The sequence below is a fragment of the Coregonus clupeaformis genome, unplaced genomic scaffold (genome assembly GCF_020615455.1).
Source record: "Coregonus clupeaformis isolate EN_2021a unplaced genomic scaffold, ASM2061545v1 scaf0969, whole genome shotgun sequence".
NCBI classification, from domain to species: domain Eukaryota; kingdom Metazoa; phylum Chordata; class Actinopteri; order Salmoniformes; family Salmonidae; genus Coregonus; species Coregonus clupeaformis.
Window position 1 is genome coordinate 75,225 of NW_025534423.1, and position 12,449 is coordinate 87,673.

General features: G+C 47.5%; 1 protein-coding gene across 1 annotated transcript in view; it reads left to right on the forward strand.

Moving 5' to 3' along the window:
* LOC121565680 (neuronal acetylcholine receptor subunit alpha-7) overlaps nt 1–12,449 on the forward strand; it is a 39,671-nt gene that overhangs the window by 12,575 nt on the left and 14,647 nt on the right. The window contains 1 exon segment of the mRNA XM_045217220.1: nt 757–836. Coding sequence (XP_045073155.1) covers nt 757–836 — 80 coding nt within the window.

Below are 12,449 nucleotides of genomic sequence, written 5' to 3' on the forward strand. Positions count from 1 at the left end.
ATCACACGGTAACCCAGCAAATAATGAGACAGAGAAATACTCATTTTCGAAGGCAAGCATATCTTTTTAGCTTTTTAACACACACTACTGTGTTACAATTGATACAGCACAGTTTCTTTGCCATGTAATCCTTTGTGAGCAGCATGAATGGATGTGGAGATACATTATGGTAAATAGTCTGTGTTGCTCTAGTGTTTTATAGCCGTATGATTCATGATTATGTTTTTCACAGCTCAAGGTCATACTACCACACCAATAAAAGACTGTCGTGTTGCTGTCTGCACATTAATGCATTGGTTCCCAACCCTCTTGTAAGGGCCTGTCTGCACACATTAATGTAGTGGTTCCCAACCCTCTTGTAAGGGCCTGTCTGCACACATTAATGTAGTGGTTCCCAACCCTCTTTTAAGGGCCTGCCAACCGCTCCAGTGCAAGCACACCTAATTCCACTAGTAAACCAATCAGCACACCTAATTAAACTAGTCAACCAATCAGCACACCTAATTAAACAAGTCAACCAATCAGCACACCTAATTCAACTAGTCAACCAATCAGCACACCTAATTCAACCAGTCAGTTAATCAGCACACCTAATTCAACTAGTCAATCAGCAAGGCAATCATTAGTTGAATCAGCTGTGCTACTGTAGTGTTGGAATGTAACTCATATTTGGGATGGCTGGGCATCCCCAAGGAGCGGGTTTGGGAACGACTGCAATAATGCCCACTAACTGAACACAGCCATGTTCTGCCATAGTGCTGATGAGAGTTTTGATGCTACCTTCCATACCAATGTGTTGGTCAACTCCTCTGGGTCCTGCTCCTACTTGCCTCCAGGTAAGTCTAGCTCAAGTATCATCCCTGGATATCCATATTCAATACCTCCAACAATAACTCTGTATTCCCAAGTCAGTTCCACTGAGCCATAAAAGCTCCCCTTCTATGATTTTGACCTTTTCCGTTGGCTCCGGGGTAAAGTTTCCCCTAGGTACAGATCTAGGACCAGCTTCCCCTCCCCCAATCATAGCCTTAACCATTAACTTCACTCTACTCCTGGAAAGAAAGTGTACCCAAACGCGCTTCAGCCCAGCTTGAACAAAATACATTGACCCGTTGAAGTGTCCTGGGGTAAGGAAGGATTTTTGGATTCACTCTACTCCTTTTTAGTTACCTTGAGGTCATTTCAAGTTTCGGGGAAGATGACGCCACAACGTGAGGCTAGTCTTGCTAGGACTATCTGACCTCCACTACACAAGCCAAAGGCCCAGTCAGTCATTGGATCAATATTGTGGTAGGAAGGATGTTTAAGCTTTCAAAGCACTGTATGTATTGTTTCGTCCAACGTCCCGGAAACATAATCCAATTTCATCTTTGATATCAGATGATTCTGAAAGCTCTACGTTATGTTCAATTGACCGTCTGTTCTTTTAAAGGGGCAATCTGCAGTAGCTACATCCATTTTTGGGCGTATAATTGTTGGATAAATTAATTATATGAACCCATTGATTCTTTAGGAATATATCTTATAAATGCCCAATGAGCTTAGTTTAACTGTCGTACTTCATCGGAAACCAAAATATATGTTTGTTTTACTCCAACGTTTGTAAACAAACACTGTGTAGCCTCACGACATGGTTTAAACTACTATTTTGATATAATGGATGGTCAGACCTTGCATCCATAGCTCTGTATATGAATTAGAGTGGTTACATTTCTCCAGGCCCATCCCTCAGCTTTTTAGCGAAACGGGGCGGGAGGGCGCTTTGTTATTGTTTCAACTGCTGATTGCAGCTTTATAGATGTGTCCTTGAGGTTATGACAATGACCCATTCTCAACATTTAAACCCAGCGTGAGAAAGGAATGCAATTCATTTTTGGTTGAGGGGGATTTTTATACAGTACTTATACTGTAAGTGAAATGAACCCAGTTAACCTTGTTTTAATATAAACCCCAATGTAATATTGTTCGGACATTTGATATCCATACAAAGCAGATTTAGCACCATTCCTGTCACTTGAGAAATATTGCTTGGAAATACATGTCTTTGTGTTATCACAAAATAGACTACTTCAATGTTGCACTGTTATTATCTGTCTATTTCTACACTTCTGGGAGCCTGAAATTGGTGCAGAGTAATAATAGTAAGAAGAAGAAGAAGAAGTTATTTCATTCCAACCAACACAAAACCACTCCAGTTTTAGCCCCACTTCACTGCAGATCAAATCAACGTATTTTTACTTTTTCTAATTTGTACATCGTTTTTTCTCCCACCCATACCCAAGAGACCCGACAATCCTCCTGTAACTTCCCTTCAGTCACTCAGGGTGCAGGTCTCATCATGGCTTAGTCCCAAACAGCACCCTATTACCTATGTAGTCCACATGCACTACTTTTGACTAAGCCTACATCACATGTAGGGAATAGGGTACCATTCAGGACACAGACACAGTCCCAGAAGATATCAAAGAGAACAGAAGGTGGTAGAATCTTCTCATATAGAATTGCCACATTCTACATTCTGTGGGTGTGAAAACACAGTGTTAAAGGTCCAATGCAGCCGTTTTTATCTCAACATCAAATCATTTCTGGGTAACAATGAAGTACCTTACTGTGGTTGTTTTCAATTAAAATGGTCAAAAATAAACAGAAATGGCTTCTTAGCAAATATTTCTCAAGCTAGGACTATCTGGGAGTGGTCTGAGTAGGGAGGGGACAACTGAAAACTAGCTGTTATTGGCAGAGAAGTTTGGAACTCTCTTATTAGTCTGTTAACTAATTTACATCACCAGGCGGTAAATTAACTCCATCCCACCGAAACAGGCTGAAATGTATTTTCAAACAGCTCTTCTGAAAACAGCTCTGGGCATTATCATAATTTTCACAGTATTATTCTGACCTCATAGTGTGGGAAATATATATAAAACACAGGAAAATCACGTTTTTGACTGCACTGGGCCTTTAAAATACCTTCTTCACTGTGGTTGGGTGTGGAGTAGATTTTTTTCCATTCTCTACAATCTTCAACACTGCCATTGTCTTATTACTTAACAAACGTAGAGAAAGCTTGTTTTATTCATTGTATTACTTCGTATCCAATGCATTGCACCTGTACACAGCCCTGTACACAGCCCACGTATCCACTGCACCTGTACACAGCCCATCTGAAATTAGCCCGCCCAACTACCTCATCCCTATATTGTTATTTATTTTGCTCATTTGTACCCCAGTATCTCTATTTGCACATCATCTCTTGCACATCTATCATTCCAGTGTTAATACTAATTGTAATTATTTTGCACTATAGCCTATTTTATTGCCTTACCTCCATAGCTTGCTAAATTTGCACACACTGTATATATATGTATTTCTGTTGTATTTTTGACTTTGTTTTGTTTTACCCCATATGTAACTCTGTGTTGTTGTTTTTATCGCACTGCTTTGCTTTATCTTGGCCAGGTCGCAGTTGTAAATGAGAACTTGTTCTCAACTGGTTTACCTGGTTAAATAAAGGTGAAAAAAAAATGTTGATGTTCATTTGTGAAGTGTTTAAAATGCATTCTACATTTTAATTCAACATCAGTGCAGCTTGGTTCATAAGATTGGCTCTGTTCATTCTATTGAATAACATGCGTAGGATTGAGATTGGTTCACTCTGCTGTTGTCAGAGGGCTAGAAAGTAGGAAGATACTGTAGTGTAAGTGATGTCTGAGCAATCCCTTAATATACCGTAGTATTGGTGCTGTCTGAGAAAGCCCTTAATATACCATAGTGTTGGTGCTGTCTGAGAAAGCCCTTAATATACCATAGTGTTGGTGCTGTCTGAGCAAGCCCTTTATATACCATAGTGTTGGTGCTGTCTGAGAAAGCCCTTAATATACCGCAGTGTTGGTGCTGTCTGAGCAAGCCCTTAATATACCACAGTGTTGGTGCTGTCTGAGCAAGCCCCTTAATATACCGTAGTGTTGGTGCTGTCTGAGAAAGCCCTTAATATACCGCAGTGTTGGTGCTGTCTGAGAAAGCCCTTAATATACCATAGTGTTGGTGCTGTCTGAGCAAGCCCTTAATATACCGCAGTGTTGGTGCTGTCTGAGAAAGCCCTTAATATACCGCAGTGTTGGTGCTGTCTGAGCAAGCCCTTAATATACCACAGTGTTGGTGCTGTCTGAGCAAGCCCTTAATATACCGCAGTGTTGGTGCTGTCTGAGAAAGCCCTTAATATACCGCAGTGTTGGTGCTGTCTGAGCAAGACCTTAATATACCACAGTGTTGGTGCTGTCTGAGAAAGCCCTTAATATACCGCAGTGTTAGTGCTGTCTGAGCAAGCCCTTAATATACCGCAGTGTTGGTGCTGTCTGAGCAAGCCCTTTATATACCGCAGTGTTGGTGCTGTCTGAGCAAGCCCTTTATATACCATAGTGTTGGTGCTGTCTGAGAAAGCCCTTAATATACCGCAGTGTTGGTGCTGTCTGAGCAAGCCCTTAATATACCGCAGTGTTGGTGCTGTCGGAGCAAGCCCTTAATATACCGTAGTGTTGGTGCTGTCTGAGCAAGCCCTTAATATATCATAGTGTTGGTGCTGTCTGAGCAAGCCCTTAATATACCATAGTGTAGGTGCTGTCTGAGCAAGCCCTTAATATACCATAGTGTTGGTGCTGTCTGAGCAAGCCCTTACTGAACCAGAACTGTCAAGACACACAGCGTCAAAAGATCCATGACACTGTCTAATCAACTCTGCTCTCAGACACACACACACACACAGAGAGACACGTGCGTTTACCATGTGAGTACGTCCTCAACCTGTCAGTGTGGGTGATTACTGTTCTGTGTTCCTTCCTAAACTCCCCTCTTGCTTTTCCCTTACTATAATACAACACTGGGCCTCCGTACCTCAGCATCCAAATCAAAATGGCTGGAAATAGCCCATTACTAGACTTCCTCTGAATTGATAGTAGGCGTCGTGGATAAATTGCTCCCTAACTTCTCAAAATGAACTCTTGTTCAATCAGACAAACCATTATAGCACAAACCTCTATCAATGCTTTACTGCACAACAAAGCCATCGGGTAAGACCACAAAAGTTGAGCAGTATGAGTGAACAGGCAGGCGGAAACGATGTAGAGAAGATCAGTGTTCAGAACCAAATTGAATTTCCAGCCGTCTGTCTTCGCTGGCCGGTCTCCATTGCATGTAAATGGGCATTCATTTTCCTCTGCCTTCTCTTTTATGGCCTTTTGTCTCCTGCCAGAGTTGTTTTCTCATCCCCATCCTCTCACAGTCTTCAGATGGTTTCATGCCTTTAATATAGCTGAAGATGGTTTCATGCCTTTAATATAGCTGAAGATGGTTTCATGCCTTTAATATAGCTGAAGATGGTTTCATGCCTTTAATATAGCTGAAGATGGTTTCATGCCTTTAATATAGCTGAAGATGGTTTCATGCCTTTAATATAGCTGAAGATGGTTTCATGCCTTTAATATAGCTGAAAATGGTTTCATGCCTTTAACATAGTTGAAGATGGTTTCTTTCTCATGATAGATTACTGGGCACTCATTACTATTTCTTTGATTTGATTTTACTGTTGTTGTGGTGTATAGGACTCTGTCTTTACTGTTGTTGTGGTGTATAGGACTCTGTCTTTACTGTTGTTGTGGTGTATAGGACTCTGTCTTTACTGTTGTTGTGGTGTATAGGACTGGCTTTACTGTTGTTGTGGTGTATAGGACTCTGTCTTTACTGTTGTTGTGGTGTATAGGACTGTCTTTACTGTTGTTGTGGTGTATAGGACTGTCTTTATGTCACGGTTTACTAAGCCAGAACCCAGAAGCAGACCAGGACAAGGTGAGTTGAAACGAAGGTGAGTATTTATTTAACAGATTCAAAAAACGATGTAGAATAATCCAGGGACAGAGCGGACGGCGGAGGTGAGTTGGTGCAGTGGTAGATCCAAGAATGGCTCGGCAGCCGCCGACAACCAGGCAGGGGTTGGGTGAAGGTTCGGGGAGATTGACTGCAGATAGAAACAAAAACGGAGGTAAGTACACGGCAAGCCAACAAGGTGCAAAACAACAAAACTAACGCTAGAAACTCCAAGGCTGATACACTGACAAACATACTGTTCATGGCTAACGATCCGCAGGGAATGGATGTCAGGTCAGGGCTTAAGAAGGGTGATGATCAGGACCAGGTGTGCAGACCGCTGATGAGATGCAGGTGCGGTTAATCGAGATCTCCCGCCTAGCAACGTCGCCCGGAAACTCAGGCCGGGAGCGTTCCCCGAACCCTCAGGAAACTGGAGATTCCGAGCAGAAAAATGGCAACACAGGCAGGAACCGACTCAGGATGCAGGGTTCATGACAGTACCCCCCTCCGACGAGACGCCACCGGGCGGACTACCGGAGCGCGCCAGGATGGAGGCGGTGAAGTCATGAAGGAGGTCAGCATCCAGGATCTGGCGCCGAGGAATCCAACTCCTCTCTTCAGGACCATACCCCTCCCAGTCCACGAGATACTGGCAACCCCGGCCCCGCCGTCTGGAATCCAAATGCGGGCGCACCGTGCAGGCAGGACCACCTCTGATCATCCGAGGGGGAGGAGGAGGAGGCGGAGGGGGTAACAGAGGACTGAGGAGAACAGGCTTGAGGCAGGAGACATGAAAGGTGGGATGGACTCTGAGCGTTCTAGGTAACTTGAGTCGAACCGCCACAGGATTGATCACCTTCTCCACCACAAACGGACCAATGAACATCGGTGACAGTTTCTTAGACTCAGTCCGCAGAGGAAGATCCCGTGTGGCCAACCAGACCCCTATCTCCGATGGTATAGGTGGGGGCGGGAATCCGTGACGATTCGCCTGGAGCTGATACCGGTCAGAAACTCTAAGGAGGGCCTTTCTGGCCCGATGCCAGGTCCGGTGGCAACGACGAATGTGGGCCTGAACAGAGGGCACTGAGAGATCCTTCTCCTGAGAAGGAAACAAGGGAGGTTGGTAGCCATGCAGGCACTGGAAGGGAGACATCCCAGTGGCAGATGTAGGGAGAGTATTGTGGGCATACTCAACCCAAGGCAACTGAGAGACCCAGGAGGTGGGGTTGGAGGAGACAAGGCAGCGTGAGCGTGGATTCCATCTTCTGGTTGGCTCTCTCCGCTGACCATTAGATTGGGGGTGAAAACCAGATGTGAGACTGACTGTAGCTCCAATGGCCAAACAGAAAGACTTCCAGACAGCAGAGGTAAACTGAGGGCCACGGTCGGAAACTATGTCACTGGGCAACCCGTGGACCCTAAAACCTCCCTAACCAGGATCTCGGACGTCTCAGAGGCCGAGGGAAGCTTGGAAATGGGCACAAAGTGGGCGAACTTGCTGAATCTGTCCACGATAGTCAGAATGACCGTGTTCCCCTCAGAAGAGGGCAACCCAGTGACAAAGTCCAGGGCCAGATGCGACCATGGTCGCCGGGGAATAGGGAGGGGTGAAGTAGTCCAGAGCTGGGCCGGTTGGCACTCTTATTCTGCGCACACACTGGACAGGCAGCAACAAACCTCCGAGTATCTTCTCCCATGGCCGGCCACCAAAATCGTCTGTGAAGTAACGCCATCGTCCGGGCCACGCCAGGGTGGCAAGCCATCTTGCTGGCGTGGGACCATTGGAGGACAGCAGAACGAACCGACTCAGGCACGAACAAACGACCGGGTGGACCGTTACGGGACCGGGCTGCGTCCGAAGGGCCGCCATAACCTCCTCCTCAATCCTCCACATAACTGCTCCCACGACACAGTTCCGGGGAAGAATCATCTCGGTCTTGGCCCCACTCTCCTCCGTCTTGGAGAACATCCGGGACAAGGCGTCCGCCTTCCGTTCTTAGACCCAGGTCGGAACGTCAGGGAAAAATTAAAGCGTCCGAAAAACAAAGCCCACCTGGCCTGATGGGAGTTGAGGCGTCTAGCCGATTGCCCGTAAGCAAGATTCTTGTGGTCGGTCCAGACAATAAACGGTTGTCCGCCCCTCCAACCAGTGGCGCCGCTCCTCCAAGGCAAGCTTCACCGCGAGAAGCTCCCGGTTACCCACATCGTAGTTCCTCTCCGCAGACGAAAGACGACGAGAGTAGTAGGCGCAGGGATGGAGTTTCCCGTCAGTGGAGCATCGCTGGGACAGGATGGCGCCAACCCCACATCAGACGCATCCACTTCCACGACGAACTGACGGGCCGTGTCAGGTTGAGAGAATCGGTGCGTTGGTAGAATCGCCTCTTCAAATCCAGGAACGCTCGGGGTCCGCCTCAGGGTTCCAACTGAAGGTCCTGGTACTGGAAGTCAGGGCAGTTAAAGGAGCGGCCACACGGCTGTAATCCCGGATGAATTTGCGATAGAAATTTGCAAACCCCAGAAACCTCTGGAGCTGCAATCTCGTACCGGGCTGGGCCCATTCCAGAACCGCCCTAACCTTCTCCTGGTCCATCCAGATCTCTCCCCTGGAGATGATGTACCCGAGGAAGGATGTAGTGTGGGCGTGAAATTCGACTTCTCGGCCTTCACGAACAGGCGATTCTCCAACAATCGCTGCAGAACCTGCCTGACATGCTGGACGTGGCTGGAAAGTTCCTTCGAGAAGATAAGAATGTCATCCAGGTAAACAAACACAAAGAGACCGATCATATCTCTCAGGGCGTCATTCACCATACTCTGGAACACTGCTGGAGCATTGGTCAGTCCAAACGGCATCACCTGATACTTTCGGGCGACCCATCGGTGTATTGAAACCCGTCAACCACTCGTCCCCCTCTCTGATCCGGACCAGGTGATACGCATTGCGTAGGTCTAGCTTGGTGAACACAGTAGCACCCTGTAAGGAGTCGAAGGCAGAGCTCATCAAGGGCAGGGGATACTTGTTCTTGACCGTGATATCATTCAACCCCCGATAATCAATACACGGTCGAAGGAGAGCCATCCCTTCTTACCCACAAAGAAGAATCCTGCCCCCAGGGGTGATGATGAGGGACGAATGAGACCAGCCGCTAGGGACTCCTTGATGTAGGTCTCCAAAGCCTCACGTTCAGGTCGGGAGATGCTGTATAACCGTCCCTTGGGATAGACAGCTCCAGGGAACAGGTTTATGGCACAGTCATATGGTCGGTGGGGAGGGTAGTGACAGAGCCCTCTGCTTACTGAACACTTCCCCAAATCGTGATATGTCTCGGGGAACCAGGGACAAATCTGGGGGTCTAGCCTCAATCACCTGACTGGGAACAGAATGGGAACAGGCAGTCTTGAGGCAGTTAGCATGACACTCAAGGCTCCAACTAGTTACCTTGCCAGTCACCCAATCGAACGTGGGATTGTGTTCTTTCAGCCAGGGGGGTATCCAAGGACCAGAGGAACATGGGAAGAAGGCAGAATGAAGAATGAGATCACCTCAGAATGATTCCCTGACAACAGCATCTTAACCGTTCAGTCCTCATCGTGATACGTGCCAGACTACTGCCGTTCAGAGTGGTAGCTTCAATGGCTTCCGGTAATTCGCTCCTTGGAAAGCCCCAGCTGTTCCACCACTTCGGCATCAATAAAGCTTCCATCGGCACCTGAATCGGCGAAAGCGTTGATCGCTGGACTCTGATTCCTGTTCATGAGGGTAGCCGGAAACGGGGTCTGACAGAGGTATTGAGAGGTTGAAACTGGCTCGCTAAAAGTCCTCCCAACTTTAGCCAGGCCGAGCAGTTTGATGACCCGGGAACAAGTGGACGGGCCCCATTGCTTCTCCCTCCTTCTCTCTCGAACTCGGTTATCCACCCGAATAGACAAGGCTACCAAGCTGTCCAGGTCACTAGGGCTTCGGATAGGAGATCAACTCATCCTTGAGCTGCTCCGGCAGACCCTGGTAAAGGCCGCTTGCAGAGACTCCTCATTCCACCCACTCTCCACAGCCAAAGTCCTGAACTCGATCACGAAGTCGGCAACGCTGCGAGTTCCTTGGCGGCGAAAACAGGCGCCTAGCTGCGTCCATACCTCGGGACGGGATGGTCAAATAGCTTCCTCATCTCGGCCGTGAACTCCTGGTATGAGGCCATGCAGGTGTCCTGTTGTTCCAAACGGCTGAAGCCCACTCAGAGCTTCGACCACGCAGCAACCCAATGACAAAGGCTATCCTAGCCTTGTCTGTGGCATAAGAGTGGGGCTGTGATCGAACACTAATCCACACTGCATAAGGAAAAGAACGGCATCTTCCCAACTCCCCCTCATATTTATCAGGCGTCGGAACCTTGGGCTCACGGAAGGGGCACAGCTCCAGAAGCGGCAGGCGAGATGGGTGAAACCGGTCGTGGATTCTCCACCGGCAAACTGAGCTGAGCCTGGATCTTCGTCAGACTGGTAGAAAAAGTTCCGAACGGACAAAGCTATCTCCTGTAGCGCCGTGCTATGTTGTCCCAACATCTTCTCCTGATGGTTAATGGCATGGCGAACAGAGTCCAGGTCCGCTGGGTTCATTTCTGGCCGGATCGTTCTGTCACGGTTTACAAAGCCAGAACCCAGAAGCAGACCAGGACAAGGTGAGTTGAAACGAAGGTGAGTATTTATTTAACAGATTCAAAAAACGATGTAGAATAATCCAGGGTACAGAGCGGACGGCGGAGGTGAGTTGGTGGAGGTGCAGTGGTAGATCCAAGAATGGCTCGGCAGCCGCCGACAACCAGGCAGGGGTTGGGTGAAGGTTCCGGGAGATTGACTGCAGATAGAAACAAAACGGAGGTAAGTACACGGCAAGCCAACAAGGTGCAAAACAACAAAACTAACGCTAGAAACTCCAAGGCTGATACACTGACAAACATACTGTTCATGGCTAACGATCCGGCAGGGAATGGATGTCAGGTCAGGGCTTAAGAAGGGGTGATGATCAGGACCAGGTGTGCAGACCGCTGATGAGATGCAGGTGCGGTTAATCGGGAGATCTCCCGCCTAGCAACGTCGCCCGGAAACCAGGCCGGGAGCGTTCACGAACCCTCAGGAAACTGGAGATTCCGAGCAGAAAAATGGCAACACAGGCAGGAACCGACTCAGGATGCGGGGTTCATGACACTTTACTGTTGTTGTGGTGTATAGGACTCTGTCTTTACTGTTGTTGTGGTGTATAGGACTCTGTTACTGTTTGGGTGTATAGATCTGTCTTTACTGTTGTTGTGGTGTAGGACTCTTTCTGTCTTTACTTTGTTGTGGAACTTGTCTTTACTGTTGTTGTGGTGTATAGGACTCTGTTTTATGGGTGTAACTCTGTCTTTACTGTTGTTGTGGTGAATAGGTGTCACGCCTGACTCTGGGGACTCGTATTTGTTGAGTCAGGGTGTGTATTTTCTGTGTGGTATGTTCTATGTTGTATTTTCTAGGTTTAGATCTAGATCGTCTAGATCTATGTTGGCTGGGATGGTTCCCAATCAGAGGCAGCTGTCGCTCGTTGTCTCTGATTGGGGACCATATGTAAGCAGCCTATTGGCACTAGTGGGTTGTGGGATCTTGTTCGTGTTAGGTATGGTATGTTGTGTTGTGCTGCCTTGGACGTTTTGTTTGTTATTTTGTCGTTGTGTTTGATATTTAATAAACATGTATGCATATCACGCTGTGCCTTGGTCCGTCCCGTTCATGAACGAACGTGACAATAGGGCTGTCTTTACTGTTTTTGTGGTGTATAGGACTGACTTTACTGTTGTTGTGGTGTATAGGACTGGCTTTTCTGTTGTTCTGATGTATAGGACTGGCTTTTCTGTTGTTCTGGTGTATAGGACTGTCTTTACTGTTGTTCTGGTGTATAGGAGAGCGGCTCTGACGCTAGTCGGATGTGGCAGGGTTTGTAAACTATTACGGACTACAAAGGGAAACCCAGTCGCGAGCTGCCCAGTGACGCGAGCCTACCAGACGGGCTGAATGCCTTTTATGCTCGCTTCGAGGCAAGCAACACTGAAGCATGCATGAGAGCACCAGCTGTTCCGGAAGACTGTGTGATCACGCTCTCCGTAGCCGATGTGAGCAAGACCTTTAAACAGGTCAACATTCACAAGGCCACGGGGCCAGACGGATTACCAGGACGTGTACTCAGAGCATGCTCGGACCAACTGTCTTCACTGACATTTTTAAGCTCTCTGTAAGAGTCTGTAATACCTACATGTTTCAAGCAGACCACCATAGTCCCTGTGCCCAAGAAAGCGAAGGTAACCTGCCTAAATGACTACCGACCCGTAGCACTCACGTCGGTAGCCATGAAGTGCTTTGAAAGGCTGGTCATGGCTCACATCAACACCATCATCCCGGAAACCCTAGACCCATTCCAATTCACATACCACCCCAACAGATCCACAGATGACGCAATCTCAATTGCACGCCACACTTCCCTTTCCCACCTGGACAAAAGGAACACCTATGTGAGAATGCTGTTCATTGACTACAGCTCAGCGTTCAACACCATAGTG